At 35.2% G+C, this 26,640-nt stretch overlaps 1 protein-coding gene across 1 annotated transcript in view; it reads left to right on the top strand.

Moving 5' to 3' along the window:
• CFAP47 (cilia and flagella associated protein 47) overlaps positions 1-26,640 on the top strand; it is a 291,486-nt gene that overhangs the window by 164,968 nt on the left and 99,878 nt on the right. Inside the window, exons 51-52 of the mRNA XM_061454415.1 lie at positions 3,986-4,123; positions 26,169-26,266. Coding sequence (XP_061310399.1) covers positions 3,986-4,123; positions 26,169-26,266 — 236 coding nt within the window. The remainder of the gene's footprint in view (positions 1-3,985; positions 4,124-26,168; positions 26,267-26,640) is intronic.

Genomic DNA, 26,640 nt, shown 5'->3' with positions numbered 1-26,640 from the left:
CTGAGGGCACACTCAATCCCACTGTCCAGGTCACCAACAAAGATGTTGAACAAGACTGGTCCCAACACCGATCCCTGAGGGACACCACTCGTTACTGACATTGACCCATTGACCACAACTCTTTGTGTGCGGCCATCCAGCCAGTTCTTTATTCACCGAGTGGTCCATCCATCAAATTGATGTCTCTCCAATTTAGAGACAAGGATGTCACGCGGGACAGTGTGGAATGCTTTGCACAAGTCCAGGTAGATGACATCAACTGCTCTACCCCTGTCCATCAGTTCCGTAGCCCCATCACAGAAGGCCACTGAAATGGTCAGGCAGGATTTCCCCTTAGTGAAGCCATGCTGGCTGTCACCAAGCACCTTGTTGTTTTTCATGTGCCTTAGCATGCCATCCAGGAGAATCTGCTCCAAGATTTTGCCAGGCACAGAGGTGAGACTGACTGGTCTGTAATTCCCTGGGTCATCCATTTTCCCCTTCTTGAAAATGGGGGTTATATTTCCCTTTTTCCAGCCACTGGGAACTTCACCTGACTGCCATGATTTTTCAAATATGATGGACAGTGGCTTAGCAACTTCATTTGCCAGCTCCTTCAGGAGCCACGGATGGATTTCATCAGGTCCCATGGACTTGTGCAGGTTCAGGTTCTTAAGATGGTCTCGAACCAGATCCTCTCCTACAGTGGGCCTAAGGTCTTCATTCTCAGAGTCCCTTTGTCTGCCTTCCAAGTCTTGGGTGGTGTGGTCAGAGCATTTGCCAGTAAAAACTGAGGGAAAAAAAAAGTCATTCAGAACCTCAGCCTTCTCCAAATCCTGTGTAGCCAGTTCTCCTGATAGCTTCCGGACAGGGCCCATGTTGTCCTTAGTCTGTCTTTCATTTGCAATGTAACTATAGAATCCCTGCCTGTTACCTTTCATATCCCTAGCCAAGTTTAATTCTATCTGGGCCTTGGCTTTCCTAACCTGGTCCCTAGCTTCCCAGACAACATCCCTGTATTCTTCCCAGGCCTCCTGTCCTTGCTTCCACTTACTGTAAGCCTCTTTTTTCAACTGAATTTTCCTCAGGAGCTCCTTATCCATCCAATGAGGTCTCCTGGCCCTCCTGCTGCACTTGCTTCTGGTGGGGATGCAACACTCCTGAGCTTGCAGCAGGTGATTCTTGAATATAAACCAACAGTCTTGGGCCCTCCTGCCCTCTAGGGCTATATCCCATGGAACCTTACTCAGCAGGTTCCTGAAGAACCTCATCTCTTTGGTAGAGCTTTTTTGAGGCAGCAACTATGAATCTACTTCATTGGTCAGAAAAGAGGTAAACATAGAAACCCTTCTGCTCCCAAGACCTATACTTATTCAGGTCATATTGGTATATTTAAACCACAAGCTCAACATTTCTATATCTTTTCATAATTTGTGATGAATTCCATAGCTTTCTGGTCTTGTTTTCAGTTAAAATATTGTGATATTTTGGGCTTTTATCATCTCTCTGCACCAGAAAATAATCATGTACAAACCAGATCTTTCAAGCAGTCCATTAAAGTTATACAGAAAAGAAAAAGTTGAATATTTCTTGCTTTTTTTTTAATTGAATTTGGGGTTGGGGTATTGTACTATATAGCCAATGAGTCAGTCTAACAAACCAGATCTTTCAAACAGTCCATTAAAGTTATGCAGAAAAGAAAAAGTTGAATATTTCTTGCTTTTTTAAATTGAATTTGGGGTTTGGGTATTGTATTATATAGCCAACGAGTCAGTCTAACATGTGGTGTTGCGTTTAAAATTTTATTGGGAAATAGAACAGCTCGCCTTCTTTTAAAGGGTTGCATCTTCTCTGAAACAATATAAAACAAGGCTTCAGTATTAATATGTGGACAGAAGTTGTATAAAATGTTTAAAGAGTGGACAGTAAATCTGCAGACTTTGGTTTTGACCAAGAAACATTTAAAGCAATGTTGTATCAGCAAAAAGAAAACCTGCACAGTTATGTAATTTTTAATTATTAGTTTTCAGTGTCATTCTAGGAATACTTGCATTGTTGCTTTGGCAAGTTTAATGTTATATATATATGCCAAATGACAGCTGAGGAGTGGTGTTTTCTGACTTACTTAATGGTGGCATAATAGTCTGGTCAATTGAATCAGTGGGAATTATGTCTTTGTGATGTTGTCAGCCATGATAATTTGGCAAGTTATGTTATATAACATATGGCACACAAGAGCAACTAGATGTAAGAAAAAGATCCCCAAACATTGGGGACTGTTGTGCATGAACAAATTCTCATTTGTCAGTTGCTTTTCAGTATCAATAAGGTAACATAAGATGCTGCTGGCATTACTGACAACAGTGAAAGCAACAGTGGATTCTGCAGGATGGCAGTGCGTACACAGCAGAAAACCTAAAACTTCCTGTGTCAAAGCCGTTTCATAACATAGGAGCCAGTTCAGCAGAACCTTATGAAAAATGTAAACATGCTTATTTGTTATTTTAAATCTGTCATTTTTGATGCAGTGGTGTTGCACCTGTCCAATTTATTTTTAATTGTCTCATAGGGTGCTAGGGACTCTTTATTACTCTTCATTGTATAAAACTCTTTTTCCCGTCCTGCTAAGCACCTTTTTGTTGGAATATTTTGTAGTCCATAATTTGAATAAATATATTTATGTGTCATCAGCTATCTTAATCTCCAGTAGTGGTCATTGGATTACGCCATTCACTCTTGAACCATGAGAGCAGTCTACTTAGGAATACTTCCTACATTAATAATATTAATACACTTTTTTGTTGTTGTTGTTATTTATGAAAGAAAAGTTATGAATATTTTAAGACTGAGCAGATAAACTGAGTTTAAAAATGTATGCCGTCTCTAGTAATCTCATTATTTTTTATTGAAGTATGACAGATTTAATTGGGTGCCTTGTGGAGCTCTGAATGCATTACATCAATCCAGTTACCTTTATTGATCACGATTTTAGCCTCATTTTTATCAATTCTGTTTGTTTGAGATCTGTTTTCCACAAAGAAGGAAAATTGAGTGTCAGCAATAATTCAATTCTTCAATGATTTCTTGATGTTACTATTGTTGGTTTATCAGCAAAGTGGTTTAGCATTTCAAGTAGTATTTTAGTTACCATATTTCTTCCACTAGCTCTTGAAATATTCTTGAGGATTAGTAATTTACATATCTGGAACTTTTCAAGCGTTCCAAGTTTTGCTGCACATAGAAATTCATTATTCAGAGTTCTTTGGCCAATTACTTTGGTGCTTTTGAGAGCATGTTTTGTGCAGAGCCAAAAAAGTTATGTTTGGTTTACCTTTCTTCTACTGACTTATGAAATAAAAAATTTAAACCTGTGAACACTCATGTCCCTTTCCTTTCTCTCACATGCATAAATGCACAGCGCAGTATTTTGAAATTGTCACTGGAAGCAAGAACTATAAGGAAAAATTACTTACATTTGGAAAGAAGCATAGCAAAAATTTTCATATAATTGTTGGCATCTTTCAAGTATATTGGTAGTTAGGATAGTATTTAAAATTAATGAAGTCTTTCTCTTGCACTTTTCTTCTCTTTAATATTGTGCTGCAATAGACCAAGATTATAGGATTATATATTGAGACATAAAATCAGATTAATTAGTAATCCTAAAATCCACTAGCCATCAAACATGTCCTCTTACATTAATATTTATATACCTTGAGCATTTTCCTCAGACTTCATTCCCATGAGCTGTAATAATACCATAACGGTTATATTTTTTTATTTTAGTTACACAACACTTTTAGGAGAAAAAATAGTTAATTTCCTTGGACTCAAGATGTAATTTTTTATTACCATAAATTATATTTGCATGGCTGACACCTGGAGTAGAAGCTTTATTTCATTTTTTATTAGTTTTGGAGTGAAGAAATACTCATACATGTCTGGCAGTGTGTTTTATGAAGCTAATGCCCTGCCTAATATAACACCTGCTATCTATTTGGTTTAGGTGTAATTTCATTTGTTGCTGAAGTTGAAGACCAACAGCAGTCTCGACATAACAGATCACCAGAGAAGACAGATGGTGAACAGGCCCTTCAGAAATTGTCAGCAGAGGCGCCACAAACTGTTGATGCAGCAAACATGGGTATGTTTGTTACTATGGTTAAGTAAATTTGTATAAATTTATATCATAATTTCTTTTTAAACTGAATGTGTCTTTAGTATGCCAGGTCATATGCCTGCAAACAGTATTAAGTCAAATGTTTCTTTCAGGCATATGTGAAACTTCTCCTTTTATGATATCTGAAGAATTGTAATGAATTTTAAAATCAGATTTTATTTATTATTTTTTTTTTTATAGTCACATCACTGAATTTCACTTCTTGTTGGAGAGGGGCAGCATTTATGAAATGCTTTCTTTTAAAAGTTTCCAATAATATTAATAGTGCTGATGTCAAAGCAGGCTGTTTCTGACATTCATATTGCTTCACTTCATTGCACGGTAGAAAAAACTTTCTTTTAACTGTCAGTCATAGAGAGTCCTTTGGTCAATTAAAGTTAAATCTAGGAGAAAATTCCAGAATATCCAGTTAAATTCAGATTGTCACCTCTTAGTTTCTGCATAATTTTTGAGTTTTTAAGTGTTCCTGGAGAATACTTTTGTAATTACAGATGTGCACCACAAAGGTAGGGATTTTGTTTGGGTTTATTTGTTGGGGTTTTTTACATTAATTTAGCCTTTTTTTTTTTCCTGTACATTTGCAAGTAAAGCTTTGACTATGGAATTAACTGTGCTTTTTATGCTTTTAATACCTAATTTGGAATATATTTAAATTATCCATCATTATTATGTTACATGGCTAGAGCATATTTCTTGCATGAAAAGCTATCAAGGAAAGTTCTTTTTGACCTGAAAAAGAAGATGTTTTAATCAATATTTAGTTTTTAGGAAATGGAGAAGAGCTTGCAACTCAAGATCTTTTAGTTTTCTTTAAAACTGTATTTTCACTTCAACAGAATTTATCTTGTTTTAAAATTAATTTTAAAAAGGATAAAATTAAGGTGATAGATGCAGGAAAAGGAGTAGATATAAGAATTAGCAGATTTCAAGATGTCAGCAGGAATTAATATAAAAAAAAAATCTAGGGTGGTGCCAAGCATATCTCTACTGAATCTTCAATATCTACTGAAAGCCTGAATCACAGAATCATAGAATCATAGAATAGTTATGGTTGGAAAGGACCTTAAGATCATCAAGTTCCAACCCCCCCTGCCATGGGCAGGGACACCTCACACTAAACCATGTCACCCAAGGCTCTGTTCAACCTGGCCTTGAACACCACCATGGATGGAGCATTCACAACTTCCCTGGGCAACCCATTCCAGTGCCTCACCACCCTAACAGTAAAGAACTTTATATCCTTATATCCAATCTAAACTTCCCCTGCTTAAATTTTAACCCGTTACCCCTTGTCCTGTCACTGTAGTCCCTAATGAATCATAGAATAGTTAGGGTTGGAAAGGACCTTAAGATCATCTAGTTCCAATCCCCCTGCCATGGGCAGGGACACCTCACACTAAACCATATCACCCAAGGCTTTGTCCAACCTGGTCTTGAACACTGCCAGAGATGGAGCATTCACAACCTCCCTGGGCAACCTATTCCAGTGCCTCACTACCCTAATAGGAAAGAATTTCCTCCTTATATCCAATCTAAACTTCTCCTGTTTAAGTTTGAACCCGTTACCCCTTGTCCTGTCACTATAGTCCCTAACGAAGAGTCCGTCCCCAGCATCCCTATAGGCCCCCTTCAGATACTGAAAGGCTGCTATGAGGTCTCCATGCAGCCTTCTCTTCTCCAGGCTGAACAGCCCCAACATTGAATTGAGGACATTGTTCTTAGATAGAAAATCGAAGTTCACTGTTTGCTATTATTATTGATAAGCCTTTAACTTAGTTTGATTCCCTGTTAACAATGTGAGACTGACAGATCTACTTATGCATTTGGAATGTGTTTTTCAAATATGTCGGTGGGTGACTAGGAACAGCAATCTTCCATCTTACCTTTAAAACAACCAACGGTTTCTGGTCATTTCATAAAATACTGTTGTCTGTCACAGCCATTCATTTGTACTAAACATCTATAACTTTTACAGCTGAGGAAAGTATCTGCTGAAAATGCGTAAATAGAAGTGAAATGTAACAAGGTGTGATATAATTTATATAATAGTACTGGTGTATTCTGAAATTATTTCAAAGGGGAACTAACAGTCTTATCTTTATCCTACACAGTTTTGTTTTACATCTATATTGTTACTGTAGTTTTTAATTAAAGATAATTATTCTATGGCTTTTCAGAGTAGAATGACTGATGGATATTTTTGTGTTTTTTCTTAATTGCAAGGTGCACACCACTAGTAGAATGCAAACCACTTGCATTAGACCAAAGATCACACACTGAATATATTCCCAAGGATACCTGTTACCAACCTGGGCTAACAGAAAATAGTAAATTTCTGATGTAGTGTAAATTAATATACAAACTTGATTTAGTAGCAGCCAAAACAAGTGTGAGGTTGCCCATGGCTGAATAAGGTTAGAAAAAGATTTCTAATGGTAAACATATGTCCACCAGACATTTTTGTCTTGCTGTCACTCAGTGAAAATTATTCCTTTTAAACATGCTAGAAACGATTACCTTGTTATACACACCTTAACATTCAATATCATCTTAAGATTGATGGCTTGGCTTCATGAGCAAAGATTTGGGAAGGGCTTTACCCACACTAACTACAAGCATGATGACCAAGGGCATGTGGATAGGCAAATCTGGTTGGAAAAAAGGCTGCTTAGGCAATCAGGAAGTTTCCAACCTGGACTGTTATCTCCTGGGGCAATCTCAATAGATCAATGTCCTGATCCGCCAGCATGCAAGGTTGGATCTGCAGGTTCCAATGCACCTTGGCACCTGCTGTTTTGACCCTCGCCTGTCCATACAGACAAGTGAGAGGAAACCCTTCCAGCTGCGCAGTGGATTTTTTTAGGTGAGTCTTGTTCAGAATGCATGGGTAAAGCCCTTCCCGAATCTTTGTTAGTGAAGACGAGCCATCCTCATAGGAGAAGGAAAACTCCTAACTTCAAATCCGGGCAGATGGTGCTCGTCTAGCCTTGTAAGATCTTCCATCTAAGAGAAGGACACTCTTACAAAACCTACGACCTGAGGACTTTGCTGTCATCGTCCTAGCTAGCTAGGCCACGGCAGATAAACTTCAGGTGTAAAGGTGAGGCCAGTTCTTCTTAAGATACACACATTTAATATACATCTTAATTATACATGTATTTAACCTTTTTTTTCCTCCAAATGACATCGTGGCTAATACTGTAAAAGGTGATAATTTCTAGAATAGTTTTCATATATTATTTTAATAACTTCTACCAAAATCACTTATTATGCTCTTCCAAAATGCATAATTTGTTTATGATCTCTTTCTCCTTCAGATGTAGCTAAGAAAAAACATGTTTAGTGCTTGCAGTGAAAACCACTGATACAGGAATCCTTATGACAAATCCTGTTTATGCTGCCTTATACTAGGGGAAGAAAAAGAAAAAATCCAAAACTACATCTGCAGTGCAGATGTAGTGACAGGGGCTTGCCCCTTTCTAAACTGACGTGGGTTTTTAGGTCTTTCCAAAGCATATTTCTGTCTTTTGAGAGAAGAGGTCCTAGGGTTTTTTCTCATGGGAGCCAGAAGTGAAACAAGACTAAGTGGTTGCTAAGACTGAAAGTAGGTTGCAGCTGGTCTTCCATGTAAGATTTATTTTTAGATATTTTTATATATGAAGTGATATTTGATATTAGTCATTAATAGATATTTGCTTCACAGTCTGCTGAATTGTCAAAATTCCCTTTCAAAGTAGAGGAAATTTTTCTGCTCTACTATGGATCCTGTGGTAACTTCTTAAATTGAACTGTCCTTGCACAATTGCCCCTGTTTTGCACTCTTTGCTCTATAGCATGTGTGCAATAGGGAGGATGTTTGGCTCAGCTTCTGCTAGACCAGCTCAGCCCTCCTCAGGTATCTGTTCCAACAGCTCCCCTGTAAAGAGGAGTCAAGAGTGAGAAGCTGGTGCAGTTGCTGCAGCGGCTGAGATTTGCACTGCAACTGCAAATCCCCCTTTATTCTTCCAGAATCCCTTTCTCCACCAGCAAGCCTTAACACAGAGCTGGCATTTGAGCAAGAGCTTTTAATGTCCCTGCCAGTGGTGATGTCTCACAGAGCTGAGCACTACAGTTGCAGAATATTTGTTTGTAGGACACAGGAATTTTGCACGTGCTGTTGTCTTATTCTGGCTGCCCTGAGCATTGCTTTTATCAAAAGATTATATTTCCCATTGTGTTTGTCTTACGGAATGCATTTACATTTTTATACCATTGCCAAGTTTTTTGATTTCTTTGTACTTGAATAACATCAAAAAGATACGCTACTTATGAATAAGCCATAATAAAAAAGCACAGTCCCAAGGGTTAGGCCAGACATTCATTCTGGCAAAGCCTGTTTTAATTATCTTTTTAAAGCTAATTTGTGATTCAACCAGGGCTTCAATGACTCATAACATTTCCCAGTCTACGTTGTTGCTGTAGTTCTCATAGTATGTTTCTGGCAGTTTAGTGTCTTTCTTGTGGTCTTTAAAAAAGCCTGTTTTCAAGTGGGTTCCTTGAGGAACTGACACCTTTGAAAAGTAATGATTCTTGCATATGTGGTCCTTCCAGACTTTCAGACCTGAAATCAATCCCTGAAAGCTGAACATCTGTAGTAACACACTGGGGTATTCACATATGGAGGATATTGAAATAATTTCTTTGTGCTAGTAACTGTTGAAGGTGATTAAGAGGAAAGCAGTACTCAGGATGGCAACACTTTAAAGTAAGACTTTGCATTTATTCATGATAATGTTTTTAAAAGATTGTAAGAACTGAGGATACAATGGTAAATATTAGAATTTATTAAGTATTAATGGAGTAACATGATTAATATACTTTTAACATATTCAAGGTATAATTGATATATCTAATATGCATATTTATTTCTGGAATTACTATCTAACAGGAATATCCTTAAAAGTTATCTACCTCATAAATAAATTTTGATTGTGTCATTAAGCTATTTTTCAGTCTAATCTGCACACTGTATATTCAAGCATATTGTACTCCACCATCAGATTAGTTTGTTCTAATTGAGTCACTCTCTTCAGGAAAAAAAAAGATACAGAAAAAATATCCAAAGAAAATTATCTCTGTGTAAACTGCATGCATATTTAAAAATGTAAAATACCAAAGAAGGCTTGTTTTTTTTTAGATACCATTTTAGCATTTGCATCTATGCTTATGCTGGTGCATACAAGCTTTTGGGGACATTTTAGCGTATGCAGAATATTAAGGATTAGGCGGTTTTATGTTTTTTTCCTCTGTCAAAAAGAATGTTCAATTGTTAGCTTTCTCAGTAGGTGTCCTACTGCAGTCTGCTAAGTGTTAACTCATTTTCCTGTGCTCTTTTGACACTTGCAACAGCTTGATTCCCCTAATAAACTAACCCGTTATTCTGAAACAATTCAGATGTAGCAATGCTTCAAGGACCTATGGCCCACATGGAATTTTGTGGGGCATGGTATGTGTGCAATTAAAAATCTGTGCAATCAAAGTGTGGTAGCCCATTTAAAATTAATAACAAAAGCAGTCTGTAATTGCTCACAATGTAATGCTGCTGGTGAACTTTAGGTTATGTCATTCTCCATGCAGCAGATGTTTTGAGATTGCTATGCTGAGAAGGCTAGTAATGGTGCATCTGACCTACCCACAAATAAGTCACTCCATTTGTAAACCTGTACATCTGTATGTTTTTGGTTGTAGCATGTAGGATTGCATTAGCTTATAAATAGATTAGATTTTCTTACCTAATTAAAAATATGTGTGAAATTAATTTTAATTATTCTAATAGTCTATATAAACTATATTACTGAGAAACACATTCATTCTGTTATGTCTGACAGACCTCAAATATTTGTATATGTATGGAATTTTGTCAATTAGTAGCCCATTTAATAAAAAAAGTCTGGGGAGAAAAAATCTTGAGCAAAAATAATGGGTATATTTGTCATGGTTAAATGGCTTCATGCACTCTGGACTTCTGCCCATCCCTTTAAAGTTCATCTGTGAAATGTCAGGTGTGCATTGAAACACAGCAGAATCTGTGCAGCAGAATCACACTTAAATTTCTTCATCATCTAATCCTCTCTTCAGCGATAGGGCTAACACGATAGGTCCAAGTGTAAACCCTTATAAAAAATAGCATTTTTGAAACAAAATAGTAACAGAGCTAGGAACAGAGCAGTAGTTTTCTTTATCAGCCAATGCCCTTGCTATTTATCTAGGTCATCATTTCGCCTTTTCTACTTTGTCATGCTTGCAGACAATTCTTTTTTTTTTCCCTTAGCAAGTACTGAATTATAAATGCACAGAGAGCACATAATTGTCATGAAAAAGAACACTAAAATTTATCAGTCCCTAACAGTCATATAAGCACGTCTAGAGCGGAAGATAATGGAGTGAAGAGAGGACAGAGGGGAAGGTCCCTAGAGGAAAGTCTCTTCTATTCACGCTGTTTCAATTGCTATGACCTGTGAAAGTATGCACTGAACCAGAAAAAAAGTCAAACTTTAATATTTGGACACTTCATAAGAAGTGGAATTTAATTAAATACATTGTTTTTTTTTAAATGTCTTCTACAGTGTGGTGTTCTTTTTCTGTCTGAATAGTTACTTCAATCTATTACATGAATATAATTATTATGATGACAGATTCAGATTACAGTAACATCAACTAGATTGTTTAAGAGCAATTACTTAGAATATCCTATTGCTTAGGGGTAAGAACAATTTCCTTCAAGGTGTATGTTCAGTCTCTCAAGCAGAGAAAAGAATTGCATATGCATTCTCAGAGCATGGTAGGGCAATCCAACAGTTAAGGTATAATATAACTAGATACACAAATCCAGAGCAAAGGGTTTATGTATTTTATTCTTTGTTGCAAGTTTCTGAAAAATGAGCATTTCAGAAATACCAATTTAAATATTAGGTTGAGTAAAAATTATTTTTTTTAAGATGGCAGAAATCATGTTAATTTCCAACAGTTGAAAATAAAGTACATTTCTCCATCCAATCTAATTTAATTTTTCATTTTGCTATCAGGCTCCCCCTCCAGCATTATCATTCAATTACAAGTAGTGTTATACTTTTATAACCAGACAGTTTCACACCACTGCTGTTGTCTGTTTGAAGCTATAACTAAGTTATTCCTGAAGGCTATTTGTAATTAGGTAGTTCTAAAGTTCACCTCATTGTTTTTTCATGGATGAATTTCTCTTGTATCCTAGATTGTCTTGTCCACTCAGTAGTTTGCTGCTGGAACTTGAAAGGACATTTATTCCTTTAGCAGCTGCAAAATAAATAGCCTACATAGAATTCTGCCTTTTAATTTACCCCAGACACTTGGACATTCCTTTATTCTCATTCATTCAATTACAAAGTAGGTCTACCTAACCAACCAGCAAAGGACCACTCCGACATTTTTACTGAGTAGGTAATAGGTGTTTCTTGTTCATTGCAGTGATTTTTTTTTGTTATGGTGTCTAGTGTCTTTCTCAAAATATTTCCTTTGCTTTCTCTGTGGGCACATTAGAGCCCTATTTCTTCTTGACATACTTATGAAATTATAAATATTAGGGAACAACTTTTTCCCACTGTGGCAAAAGACAGATGGCATTTTATACATTGTCATCAGAGAATACGTGCGTGCAAGAAGTGTAATTCAAAGATCTGGATGCACTTTCAAGGCGTTATTAATTTCTGTTTATGGCATTTGGCAGTGATTTTGTAGTAGAATTTTGTGAAAGGGATTTTTTTGACTAAGTAGAAAGAAGCTCACCGAGTAACCTTGTTCTTTTGGTATGCCTTTTCCATGTTTTTCTGTAATATAAATCATTAAACGTTCCTGCAGAAAATTCAGATATTCACAAGTCACTCTTTTCTCCCTCAGATACACATTCTAGAAATGAAAAAAGGTTCAAAGCAGGTATGTTACTGCTTTGTGTTGATTACTAGTACTGCATGTTCTGCCACTGATCCCAGGAAAGAGCAGTTGTCAGGAAAGTCTCAGCCACTGCAGTCATGGGCTGGAGCGCATACAGTTGCTGTGTGATGTTAGCATTATCGCAGTGAGAGTTCACCTGAGTTCAGAAGCCCTTGTGACCTCTTTGAGGGGTATCCTACTGAAGCCTTTGGCCTTTAGCATCACTTGATTTCCATAAGAACCTATGAATTTTTTCATTTGTACTGCATTCTCTGCCAGTAGGTCCTTGCTGTTCACTGTAGGTTGACACAGAGTCTTGCTCTTTCTCAGAAGCAATTGCAGGTTAAATTCAGCTAAATGGTCAGGTGCTATTTATGTAGTAACGATAAGTGTATAGGTAAATCAGAAGTCAAATACTAGACTGTATCTGGCTAGCAGTTGTGCTTTTCTGTGAGCTGAGGAAATACTATAGAAGATATTTTATGGTGTCTTTCTGTCTCTTCAATATTACACTTCACATCCAAAAAATGAACTGATTTGCAATGAACTGGCACATCTTTTTCCTTTACGTTGAAGTATCTGTCAGACTTCATATTACTGATTACTGAATATTAGTTTGACTGTCAATAGTAACCTTACATATCCACAAATATTTTTTCTCTAGACAAACACAGTGGGAATGTTTTTCAGGTGAGATTTTTTGAGAGATATTTTGATTCCTGAGCACATGCTTGTTTATCTGCACTGAAAAGTCCTTGCTTTTTCCTTTTATGTTTTACCCTAAGGTGTACTTATTTTGTTCTGCTGAACTTTTGACTCATATTTTTCCATGATGACTAAAGATATCTCACTTTCATGCTTCTCTTTCAACTGGTTTGTCTAATTTCCTGCCAATAAATTTATGTAGACATCATGTAACATGTTTTCTTTATTATTATTTATAATGTCTTGTGCATCATACTGGGGCTTATTGAATGCATGATTTGTAAGAGCTGTGTTGTAGATCTGATCTCAAAGATCTTTCAAATGACCCTCATTTTTTATAGGTAGGTGAAAAGTTGAACAGGCAAAAATGTCTACAAGTACTACAGGGATTCCTGTGTCTTACATGTTTATAATCTTTAGATCAAAGTTTATTGGTTTTGAATTAATGTTAATTTTTCAGAATTAATGTTTGCATTTATAGTGGAAATTGGAAATTATCCCTGAAAGCAAACTTTGAAAAGCATTATTTTTACCATTTTGAGTTTTATTTTTCTGTTTTCATATCAAATAATACTGAATGGTGTTTGCTTCTTCTTAAAAGAACATACACTTTTTCTTTCTAAATATGAAGATGTAGGCTGCATTCAGAGTCCCTCTTCTAGAATATACATAAGCATTGTTATCACTTTTTAAAAGTGATATGATATTGCATCCAAATCAGTGTTACTTGCTGTACAATATGACAATTAGTATTGCATTGTTTTGAAGTGTAAAATGCATACTTTAAAACATCATACTTTTTGCTTTAGGCTTCACATAGTATCCACATAGCTGTAATTGCAGTAAACTGTGTTTTTTACATAGCAGATGTTTTACAGGTGCAGCTAAAGAAAAAGCATTTAGCATAAATATTTGTATGTCACTACTGTGGATCTGTGCAGTACTAAATAATGTGTAGGATGCAGAACCTAGCAATTTCTGACTATTTTTTTAAAATGTGCATGAAATATGGGAAATGTGCATATATAAATTGCTTTCCAGTCATTTTTTTTGGCAATGTATCATGGTTCCTTATGTCCGTATTATTTCATACCCAGACTTCATGCACATTTAAAAATATAGCCTCTAATAATGACAAACCTCATAAAAAAGTTACAGTGCAGTAAGTAAAATAATTCCTGGGGTTTCTGGGGGAGGGGGTTACAAAGGCTTTTGTAGTTTTGACAATTAGATTGGATTATAAAAGCATGATTAGTGTTCCTGGGAACACTTCAAGTAAACTTGTGTTATTTATGAGTAATGTTTCTTTCACTGTATGATATATATGTACATTAATTATGGTTGAATTAGAGGATTGCTTTCACTAAACTCTCTGGATTTATGAGTTATCTGCACCTTATTTGTCCACCAATACATTGAGAAGTTAATAAGAGCATCCTGATAAAGTTCAGCATCTGTAAATAAGGCAGAGAATATCCATTAAATGAATGAAAGGCTGGTTTTATTTAGCATGGAAATACATGAACATAAAGCTCTTCTTGAAAATTAATGGAATTTGACTTCATCATTTCTTATTTTATTGAAAACATAAATTGTTTGCATATCTCTACAATAAGGTTTGTTGAAATCTAATGAAAATCTGTCCACTTCATCATTGTGGTGAGGATTCTATTTCATATAAATAATTTTGTATTTTATATATAGAGAAATGATCATCGTTTTTCTAAAATGACCTAAAGTGCTCAGCAGAAACATGTTAAACAGGCCATAAAATTATGTTCATAAATAATATTTTTTTTTAGGGAAGACTGTTTTTATCCAAGAATAACATTGCTTTTTGTGTGTGTGTGGAGTTGCCTTTTTGTCTTAGGAGAATGAAATCAAATGCCTACTTTGTAGCAAAGCTTAGAATGGAAACTGATCCAAATCCCAATGAATTTGATTAAAAGGTTCCTGAAAAAGGTTATGCTGAAAAATAAAATACGTGGACACTTGTCAGATTTAATGCCTTTGCATTTGCCTAGCTTCATTGCCATGAAACTCTTTTAGGGTTGATAAAATGCTTTTGTTTAATGTTTTTAGCATACCACCTTTATTATGGAAAAAAATTTTATTGGCAAATACAGAATTAAAAAAATTCTAACAGTGGTCAGGAATCACTCTGTAGGATACATAAGTTTTGTAATTCTCACATATCTTCACTTAGAAAACAGGCATTCTTAGCCTTAAGATTTAACACATTTCTCAAAGGAAACTGCATAGGGTGAACCTGTTAGTGTATGGTAGAGAATTTAAAAGTGAGCCCTGTTTGGAAATGAACTGTCTTCTCACTGAAGTCTCCTGTAGATTCATATATTAAAATCAAAGTCATAGTTAAATGTTCAGCTAGAAATTCATGTGTATACCAGGAAATGTTGTTAACTTATTTTTGTGGTAACTAGAAGGGGTAAAATCTTTGAATATTAATGAATATTAAAAATAAAGATATGTAGTTCTCACTGTTTCTTGTGTCTTTTTGATATTTTTAAAGACGCTGAATTCCAAGCTAAGAAATATAAAACTTTTAGGGAAAAATAACAATTGAAGCAATTGATTTTACAGCACCTTCTAAACTCCAAATTTCTATAATTCAATTGATTCAATGACATTTGCCTCTCAAATGAGGCTTGTGCTGCTTAATGAAGTATATCTTTGAAAGAGCTTGTGTGCAGTAACTCACAAAAGCTTGTGTGACACAACACTAGCATAAAGCTGGGCTTTGTCTCCAGTAAGGTTATTTTGTATTTATTGTGTTGACAATAATAGAATTTGGCTTTGAATATCATAATAAAGAGCATTTACCTGTTGGAAGTATATTTCTCCACAGCAGAAGAGACCACACCACCTGGAGAATTGTTAAAGACATTCTAACAAGCCTTAGCTGCCAAGACTTAAAAACAAAAGTTTTCCTAAGCCTTTACAATAAATAAGTGCTAGATTTATGAGCAGACTTCTGAGATATAAGAATAAATGTTTCTTTTCTGTTGTCCGTTTGTGTTTTTTTGACTGCTAGTTTGATTTTCTGCCTGTAACAGGACATTGTTTCACTAATGAATTTTATATTTCATCCAATAACTTCTGTTTGACTGAAAAAGTTGAAAAAAACACTAACTACACATTGTATGTTGTTTCAGTGCCATGAAGACTTTTACCAGTTCTAAAATCACATTGATTTTATATTTGAAATTTTCTGGCCACAGTGTGTTGATGTTTTATATTATATATCAAAGACCTCTTAATAGCCAACAAGTTTAATTTATGAAGACATATTAGGTAGCATAAAAATGGCATTTATTAAAAAAAGAAAAGAAAAAAAAAAACACCCAAAAAAGGCTAACCTATGACCAGTTAGGTTTCTCTCTTTGACACAATATATTTATTATGTGTATAAATATCTGTATTTTATGATGTGCAACAGAAAAATACCGAAGTTATCATTTTAAGGAACTTCATGACTGGAAGTCATCTGTGTACAACTTATCCTATTGTGCCAAGGGTACATCAACTGTGACTATGTGTACACAACTTCTGAGCTGGATTTCACTTTTTCAGACATGTCAAAATGTCTGTGGCGCACAGCTTACCCAAGCTGTTCAGCTGGCAAGTGATTTTCTAGCATAAGTCACAGTTTATACCCTCTTAAAATGTGCAATGCTCTGCTAAACCTAGCCAGTGAATACTATTTCTGCCAAGATGCAGACCGCCCCCCCCCCCACATCCCCCAAACCTGGGTTATTTTACTCCATTCTCTTTTGGAACTTATTCAAGCAATCGGTATTGGTGGCTTTTCTGCTACACTAGCATGAGACACTTTTCCCTTCTGTTCCCTTTCCCATCCCATTCCTTGTTACATTGTTTATATTGTCTTTGTGTGCATTTTTAAATATTACTGATTATTTTCCAACCCTCCAGAGAGCCCACAGAGCAATTTAAGGACCCCTTTTTTCACAGTCACCCTTAGCAGCTTTATATTCCATCATAATAGAAGTGAGCAGTAATCCTTCTGTTCATTATCTGAGTCTTTATGAGCCAAAAACTAGAGACAGTTACCTTTGGATTTTTCCAAAGTTAAGACATAGAATGACAAAGATTAAGTATATATATATATATATATATATATATAGTATCACCATCATCATCATCATCAAAAGTTGTCAATTGACATAAAGCCAGATATGGCAAATGGAGAAAAATCAATAGACCTTTGGAAAAAAAACTCTTTAAGAATTTGAGTAATTTTAAAAGCTGTATGAAGTAAGTGGGAGCAGAAAAGGTTAGAGCATAACTTGTTTGTGTTCATTGGGTTAAGGAATTGACATGAGCGTGATCATAGTTGCATCTACTAGATTTGTGCCAAGAATTCAAATTTCATGTGAGCTAGAGATTATGACTGATTGAGCGTGCGTTGAGGCCTTTGGTGGAACATGAGTGTGTTAGTTATGTGTAGCCTGGTAGTAAAACTTGTTATTTTGTGGATTTTGACCACCATTCCCCTAGGATATTCTTTAGAGCTAATTACTAATGAAGACTGCATGACTCAGGTAACCTGTCCTCTCAACCGTTATTATAGTAAGGTTTTCCTGATACTTTTCAAACGTACTAAAGCCCACCGTTTGTTACTCTTTCCATCACGGAAAGGGAATTCACTTTTAGTAGCAATGTTTTTGTGCATGTGATGATTGTAACCATTGATTTTCCTTAAAAATCTTTCTCAAGAAAAATAAAAATTAAAAAATTATTTAGCAATAGTTGTTTTCTGAGCTTCAAGATCATTCTGGTTATACTATTTTTTTTATAAGTCTTTTCATCATTGCATAGCAATTAGCTACTTTTTGATTTTTATTCTCTTCTGGATCTTTTCTTGCCTCTCTCCCTCTTTGGAACTGTGTGCTTATTTTACTTTTAGACTGGATTATCCTGAATATCTCCTGTACTTAGCCTCAGCTTCTTTCTTTGCCAGGTCTTTGAACTAAGGTAACTATAATAATCAAATAACATTCTTAAAGCAAATGTAATTTATCTTCACACTAGAAGTTAAACAATATTTTAAAAGTGCATTAGTGTTCTAAGAATCACTTCACTATATAATCTCCAGTTATATAAAATTTATTCTAATCAGTGAAAAGTTCCAGTTCCTCTTGCTTGCTATCCAAACTTCTAAAACCATGATGTATTAGCTAAGAGCATATCATCTTCCCATAAATTACCACAAAGATTCTGCTTGTGATAATGGTTTGATTTTGAGATATCCGATTGAGATACATTAATCTTCTAGAGTAAGAATAAAAAGCCAGGTGGTAAAAGATTAAATAATACTGTAAGGGCAGGCTTTTGAGAAAACCAAGTGTTTGAGGTGCAGGCTGCTCCCAGACATACAGACTATCCTACTTGAAACCTACTACTGCTCCCCAGAGGTGCTCTGTTTATTTTCAGTGGCTCATTCATGACAGATTCCTTATGTAGTAGATTGTTTCATCTCCCAAGTGTCCATCCCACTTGTTCAGAGAGTATTTGGGTGGTTTAGGTTGCAAGTCTGAGGTTCTTTTAAGTGCGTGGCTTTATGCTCTTACTAAAGAAGGTAGAGTCAAGAAATAAAATTGACATTGTGAACCTACTTTGATAGGTTTTGTGACAGTACTTCGAATTTATTCCTACAACTGTTAATATGATAGAATATTCCCCTTGCCCATTCCAGAAATTCAGTGAGTTTTTTGACTTGTGTTGCTAATAAGTGCTGAATTTCTGTTCAGCATTTGGAATTTTCTTTAGCTTTGAATACTTTGTGTTTACCGATGTCATGCTTCCTGCAGAGCCTTAAAAAAATGACGGGAGATGGATTCTATTGCCAAATATATTGCAAATATATTGCCTGTGTTATTGTTGATTTTGATCTCTTGGTTATATCTATATTTACTTAGTGTCACGAGTGCTTGGTATCTGGATGGCATACTGGCATGTGCTCTGAGTTTACTCCCCTTGACTTCTTCAGGAAAAGGTTAACATGTGAACGATATTCTGCCCTAGTATGTACCAGCAGATGAATGTCTTTGTGTCACCAGTAGATGGATGATAGCAGACTAGACTAAATTTCATGAAAGGTACATGCCTTGGGTAAATGGAGAGCACAATACAAATGGAGACTAAAAAGAAACCCCCTACAAACCTGTAGAAGGTGAATAACCATATTTGCCTTCTTTACATTTTATCACCCAACTGCAAGAGAGAATGGAGAGCTGTGACATCCTCATAATAAGACATTAAAAATTCATGAAGGGCATCAAGATTATTTTGTATTATAGGGAATTCCCCCCCCCCCCCCCCAAATCCTATGGATATAGCAGATTTGCTGAATGATTTTTTGAAGCTGTTACCTGGGAGATTGAGTTGAGAAAGTGTCTTTGTGGAGTAAAGGTGTCTAACTGAGAAATGGAGTTATGACATCATACTGTGATTATATTAATAACATGGAAGACTGAACTTCAGAAATGGAAGATGTCAACAGCTCTAGTCATCCATTTCTTTGAGATAAGCTATCTGTGGTGTCAAAATTCTTTCTTCTCCTTACAGTTCTGGAGAAAGTTTAGGGAAAAGCGGTATGATTTATGGGCTAGTGGTATCTGAGTTTTTACCATAAGGTGGTGATGTTCATTTGGAAAGACAGCATTGAAGGCAGAAAAGAAAAAAGAGATATTCTGGGGTTCTGCCTTAAAGAGAACAGGCGCTTCTTTAAATCTTCATTTCCTGGTGATCGCAGCTAATTCCAAAAGGCCAAAATGTGGGTTTGATTTTACAGTTTAGAAAATTGTTTTAATTTCTGTTTCCAAATTTTCCCAAGTGACAAAAGGCTTTGGAGATATGGTCATTACCTAGTTTAGGGCAAGTCCTGAAGAAAAAGAACCCTACCCCAGCTTGGAGATGTCCCTCTTGTAGAATGCTCTTCTTCGCCAATCCCACCTATATGTATTTTATTAACTCGAAAATTTTGGATTAATTCAATATTAAGTAATTTTTTTACACATGAAAATATCATAATTTAATTTTAAATTGCAGCAATTGCATACATCAACTCTGATTTAGGTGGACAAACTGATGCAGTCTTTCGACCTCAACATCACTTCAGTACTGTCCACTCTGTTACCTAGGTTTGATACAAAATGTAAGGCGCACTAAATTTCTGAGAGTTGCTCAGAGCAAATTATAACGTAATATCCTTTAAGAACAAAATTAATATTTGAAAGACATTAAAATATTTTTTCAAGCAATCCTGTAAGGGATACATGAAATGAATATTCACTGAAATGTTAGGGCTGCTCAGATATGTTTATGTACATAAAATGGCAGCTGAGAGCAAAGCTTATTTTGTCATGCAAAGTGCAAACATTTTTAAAAGCTATACATACTGATTACATTTATTGAAAAACTATAGCCCTTCGTTGAGAAAACTCATGAGCTCAAGCCTAAAGGTGATAACCTTAAATTAATAATTTCCTTGAAAAAAGAAAGTATAGAAGCATTGCCTTTCCAATTATGTCTATTCCTCACATTGTGAGAATGAATATTAGTGTCTGCCTTTTTACATCATTTTGACCTTTTAGCATAATAGGATTGCAACATTTTCTTAATGTGTATAGTGTTTATAGCTTTCCCCCAAAAATTAGGTGCAATTTTTCTACACTTGGAAACTAAATGAAGTGAGATAGCTAGAGCCAGTTAAAACAGGATTCAATTTACAAATAGTTTTCAGTGGAGTGATGGGTCTATTTAAACAGCAAAATAGCAATTTCTATGTCTTTGGAAAGATTACTGTAACTAGTTTTGTATCTGGAATAAACTTTGAGATGTGAAAAACAAAATATGCATAAAAATTCTGTGCACTTAACATGGTAGAGAAACTTAAATTGTCAGGAAAAGTTTACAGAAGAAATATTAGGTCTTCTTACTGTAATTCTTAGATTGCTAAGGCCTGTCAAATTTAAAAAATGAGCATAAATCATCACATGTGCTTAATAGCTAGTCCGATGATATATTCTAAATAAAAAATGAAAAGCAAAATAAATATGACATTACTTATTAATTGCTCTCATGAACAGCGGCTCTTGTCCTTCAAGAGATGACTCTGCATGGGGTCGGTTACTTGTGGATGTTGTGTTTGCACATGAGCGGAATGAAGTCTAAATATTGATTTATCTTGTGCTAGCAGTGTAAGCTCTTTACATATTGGAAACTATTACTTATTTACATATTGTAGGGAACTAGACAAAATGTCTTAATTTATATTTTAAATTCTGTACGGTCATATACTGTGAAAACAGCATGTAAGCGTCTCAAATTCTTTCACTTCAAGAGAATTTAGATAACTACCAGCATGTAAAGTTTTGTATAGATCCAAGAAATAGATCCTTTGCCTGTTATTGCTAAAAAACATACCCTTAAAGGCACATCTAAGAGCGTGGTTGATGTTTTATTTAAATCTGGAATCAAATGCAATGTATTTTTTTTTTTTTTTATTATTTGCTATATTAGCTCTGCAAATGTTAGGTAAAAATACTGTGGAAAGAACACACATTGAATTTGAGAATACCACTTTAATTCAACTTTTTGTTTAAATAAGCATACTTTTGATGTCAATATGAGAAGTGTGTAAAATCAGGATAAAATATTTCAAATAGATATTTTAGTATTTAGCAGAATAATTCCAATTTCCCCATTATGTCCCTATCACCTCTACCCCCAAAACACCCTAGAAATCTACAGTTTTCAGGAGATCAGGCAGAATCTTCCTTCATCCTCAGTGATGTGTAATGTAGCTGAATGATGGGCAGCTGTGTCCCAATCAGGAGGAAAGAATCTCTTCTATTTTTAAGCTGACATATAACCACGGATGTTTGATGGCACATTTAATGACTGGTGTAGCAGACAGAGGATGGAAAGTAATTTTAAGGAAAGGACAAGGAAAGGGGAAAGAGAGAAGAGATTTTTCAGTTTGTGGCTGATATGGTAGTAATGTATTCTCATCAGTGAGTAGAGCAAAGCATGCTGTGAGTATAAGGGAGGGAATTTCAAAACTGCTAACTCTTCAGGACATGATGCGAAGTATAGGATTAGAAGTTTATGGTTTGCAACACTGATTTGTTTAGCAGAATTTCATAACATTTAAAAAATTGCAAAAAAAATTAAGAGATCATGGGAACAGCTTATTTGCATCACTAAATACACCAGACTGACTGGATTACAAAAGGTTGTTCAAGTCTCTGGGGGAAAAACTGATGGTATATCATATAAGTTGCAATGAGTAAAATTTAAAGAGAAATCAATCTAAGTTCAGATGCATATAAAGTACAAAAAGAAATGTAGAGTTCCTTTCTAAAATGAGAAAGGTTTCAATAGCTCTAAGTACTTGAAGTCAAAACTGAACATTTTGACCTGAAAACTTTGCTTTTGAGACATGTCAGATATTACGGCACTTTTAAGCAATTTGTGTGAGCAGAATCAATGAATTTGTGTATAAAAGCAAGAAGAGAAAAAGCAAGTTAATTGTAACTTCTACATTACTGTAATTTTGAAGTACAGAAAAGTGATTCAAGAAAGCTAAGAATACAGAGGAAAAATATGTGATCAGAGACAACAAAGCAGGCTGTATATCTATAAGGAAAATATCTTGGTAGAAGCATAGATGTGTTAATCAGGCACTGTATTCCATGTAACAAAGCAGTTCCATGAAACATTTGGCCGTGCATTATGATAAAAGCGAAAGTACTCCAGCACACTGGAGATACACTTCCAGATGTTTAGGAGTGTTTCCAGATCAGTTTGCTAGAGACAGAATCTTAAAATATCCATCCTAGGGAGAAAAAGTGGTTAGGAATTTTTCATACCAAAACCAAGCCTTTTCACTTCATTCTTTATGTCTCTTCATAGGGAGAATTAGCCATTCCTGTTCTTTGGTTTCTGTATTTTAATACCATCTTCTAATGTTCCCTCTTCTGCAACTTAGTTTCCTTAGAAACCTTTGGAAGGGGACCTTAGAAATAGATTTTTGGAAAACCAGGGTACTATATAAACCACATATCCCTTATTCGCAGAGGTCGTGACTTTGTTGAATAAAGATTTCAAATAGTTTTGCGTGTTGTGGCTTCTCTCCCTTACTATGACTCTTAATAATTTTCTTTGGAATAGATAAACTCGCATCTGTAATTTCCCATCTCAGAGACCTGTCTAAAAATTGGCAGCACATTCTTTGCATTTCATTTCATTGTACCTGTAGTTGAATTAAGCAATGGGTCACATGGCTATTTGCACCACCACACTTTCATACATAAGTTCCTTTTGTATCCATAATGGCTTGGGTTGGAAGGGACCTTAAATATCACCTAGTTCCATTGCCTCTGCCATTGGCAGGGACACCTTACAGTAGACCAGAATTGTTGGGCAGAGACTATCTTGCCCAGGTGATTTGCTGCTTTCTTCATTACCAGTCTGCTCCAAAAACATTCCTGCTGAAACTATAATTTGGCAGGGTGCCTGTGACCTTTCCCCTCAAAACAAGCTCTAGCATGGGTATAGGAAGCCCCTGAACTCCTGTATAACAAACGCTACTGCACAGAATTAATTTGTTTTTTCTGCTGCAGCCTTATGTAACTTTAACATTGTTCATCCACCCTGATCATCTATCAGCCCTTCAGAGTTTGGCAGGCTACCAGCTTCAGATGTGTTTGAAAAGATTTTACTACTCCTAAGTCTTAGCAAATTGTCACACAAAGTTGTCACTGTTTTTTGGGGGGTTTCGTTTGTTTGTTTGTTTGTTTTGCATGGAAGATTTAAGACAGGGAGACAACCTTGTTAATTTTCTGTTCAAATAACAATTTATGCTCTTTTTTATTTTCCTTCGTTGTAAAGAACATTCATTCATGAATGTGTTTCTTTACTTTAATAAATGCATTTGTCTTGCTGTTTAATCAGGTATCCTGTGTAAATGGAACTTTACCATTGACATTTCCCTTTGTTGTTTCCTACCTGCATTTTTTTAGACTTCTGCTGTACCCTTTCCTACAGTTTGACTGCATTCTGGAAGAATGTGATGTCCCAAGCAGTGGGCACCCTTTGATTTTCTTTCGGTCTTTAATGGAGAACTTTTATGTCAGGTCTCAGGTCATGTGTTCTGTTTTTGCATAAGGATAATATACAGATGTATACTATTTTTTTCACTTTTTTAATTGATTAAACTCAAGGTCGCATGCATGCCAGAACCCTTTAATGGACATTCAAAAGAGGAATTCTCAGATCTCATTCACTGAGTTGAACTCAATGATGTTAAGTTTTATAGATCATAAGATACTGAGGCTGTTCCAGAAACTGGAAGACTGTAATACTCTGCTGGTATTAAAAAAAGAGTAAATTGTATGCGTATCAAATTAGCCTGAACAAAAGAATGGGTAAGCTAATACAGAAAGTATTCAGTGAATATTTAAAGAAATTAATATAATCAAAACCAACCAGGCACAGTTCTATTGGAAATACAGTTTAGAAACAAAGTCATATATGCCGAATGAGGAACTGCGATAAGGGAATCAGTGCCTCTGAGAAGAGCTGTGGTCTCAGCATAAAACAGACTAATGCTGTGGTAAAACAGAACTGGTTATATAGCTCTCTAGTGTATAATTCAAGAAAGTGTGAGTAGGAGGATTAAGGTGATTTTCATCTCATACAATATACTGACAAACAAGAATACTGCAAGCAGTTCTTGTGTATGCATTATTAAAAGGCGCTGACCAACCGTTCAACAACTTGAAAAAAAAAATTCCATATGAAATATGTGTTGTGGAGATCAGGCCTAATGATGAGAGACTTTGGGCTCAGTCTCTTTTGCCTATCTGACCAGGACTGAAGAGCTGATGTTGTTAATTTTCATGACTATTCTAAATACAGGAAAATGCTTGATACATAATGCTAGATCTCTTAAATCTATTAAAGTCATTGCAAGACCTTTTCGCTAGTTATTGAAGCAAATCTAACAGAAATCAGAAATTAAACTCATCAAAACAAGACTCAAAGTCTATCTGGAAAATATGCTTTATCAAAACATGGATCATTTGTATGAAGCTGTACAACAATTCTGTGTAACTGAACAGAATTTAAGTTCTGTGATATACCAAAGGTCATATTAGGTAAACTAATTTTTATTTAATTTGGTAGATATAATGTAAAATTATAAAAATACTGTCAATTTGGCAGTCAAAAATACTGTCAGACTTCCTCCAGATCAAAGGTCTGTTTGCCTGTGCTTCCCATGGCTACTGGTAGTTAATGCTTCTCTGTTTCTGGCCTTAGTAGTAACATACCTTCAAGTTCCATTTAAGGGTTTCATAATCATTGGAATCTGCAGAATTTAAAATCTATCAGTAGAATTTCATGAGCATACATGTGTGAGATAGTCTTCTGTGACCTCATAAATGATCTCCAAAATTCAAAAGGAGTGTCTGATGCATTTCAACATTTGTGCATAATGTTAGAATTTCCCATCTCTTCTTATTGGAATAGGTAATACAAAATACTAAAAGAGATATTTCTTGATAGTTTATTGTGTAATTAAGTATGAGTTTACAAGAGTTTATTGAACATTTTTTCTGATCAGATTTTTCCTAGTTACTGATAACAGAGCTTAGGATAAGATTGATAATGAATCTGATCTAATAAGACAGTGCTGATGCATCAATGTTTTGATGTGTGTGTTTACCATCTTTGAGCATTCTTGGTCTCTTTCATGCCAACCTGTTTGTTATCCCAATAACTCAAGACATCCTGTCTCAAAACCTGATGAAAAATGCATTTGTGTACATATTACTGTTTGTTCAAACAGATATTTGAGGATGGATTCTGTGTAACTGAATAGTCTGTTAAATGAAAAACTTGTAGTTTTGAATCTATGGTGGATGAGCTTTTAATAAAAAAACCCACAATTTTAAAATTTTTCTAGCATTGTCTTTGTTAAAGAAAAAACAGTTACAAATCAATGATATTTAAAATTCTCAAACAATGTGATAGTCTGGGAAACTACTTTGCCAACATGTGATTTCCATTTGGTTTATGTACATATTGATTTTGTTACTATTTTGAATCCAGACTATTTTGAATCCAGACAAGAAAGAATTAGATAATGCAGTTGGTCGACAGCTATTAAATCAGTTCATGATTTGCTTTGTCTCAATGTGAACAATGATTGGCATTTCTGCTAAAAGTCCAAATTTCTCACTGATTTGAATGCTGCTAGGGTTAATCATCTCATGAGATCTTTTGTAAAGACATTTTATTCTTTTTAACATAGGAGGAAGATCTTTACATTGCAAAGTGTGGTTCTCCTTAAAGATTAACAGCATACCTGCACCACCAGAAAGAAAGATACATGTGCAGTGCAAAGTTTTGGTAAGATTACTTTAAATGTTTAATTTTGTTCTGCTGCATTAGAAGAAAAATGTAATTTTTACTGTTGGTCTGCCTGTAATCATGGAGGATTATTCAATTTTATTAAGTAATCACACATGATCACTTTTTGAATAATAAAACTCAAAACTGATGAAGACCTCATTTAAGCTCAGTGGTATGAACTGATATGAATGCTTGGAAAAGTGTCTTTTTTATCCTATTTAAAGAATTACATTTTTATTCTTCTGACATCTGCTTCTGATTTTGGATCTCAGATAAGGTTGAAATCTAGAAAAACTTCAAGCAGTTCCTGTACAGTTCACAACAGAATAAGTCTCTTCTGGTACCCTCATTCCTTATGTATACCAAGTTAT

Source organism: Pezoporus flaviventris, unplaced genomic scaffold, assembly GCF_033815535.1.
Source record: "Pezoporus flaviventris isolate CSIRO_AGI_PZ_B2104156 unplaced genomic scaffold, CSIRO_AGI_Pfla_v1 ptg000015l, whole genome shotgun sequence".
NCBI lineage: Eukaryota > Metazoa > Chordata > Aves > Psittaciformes > Psittacidae > Pezoporus > Pezoporus flaviventris.
The sequence above is the reverse complement of the archived record's forward strand: the minus strand, read 5'-3'. Positions and strand labels throughout refer to the sequence as shown.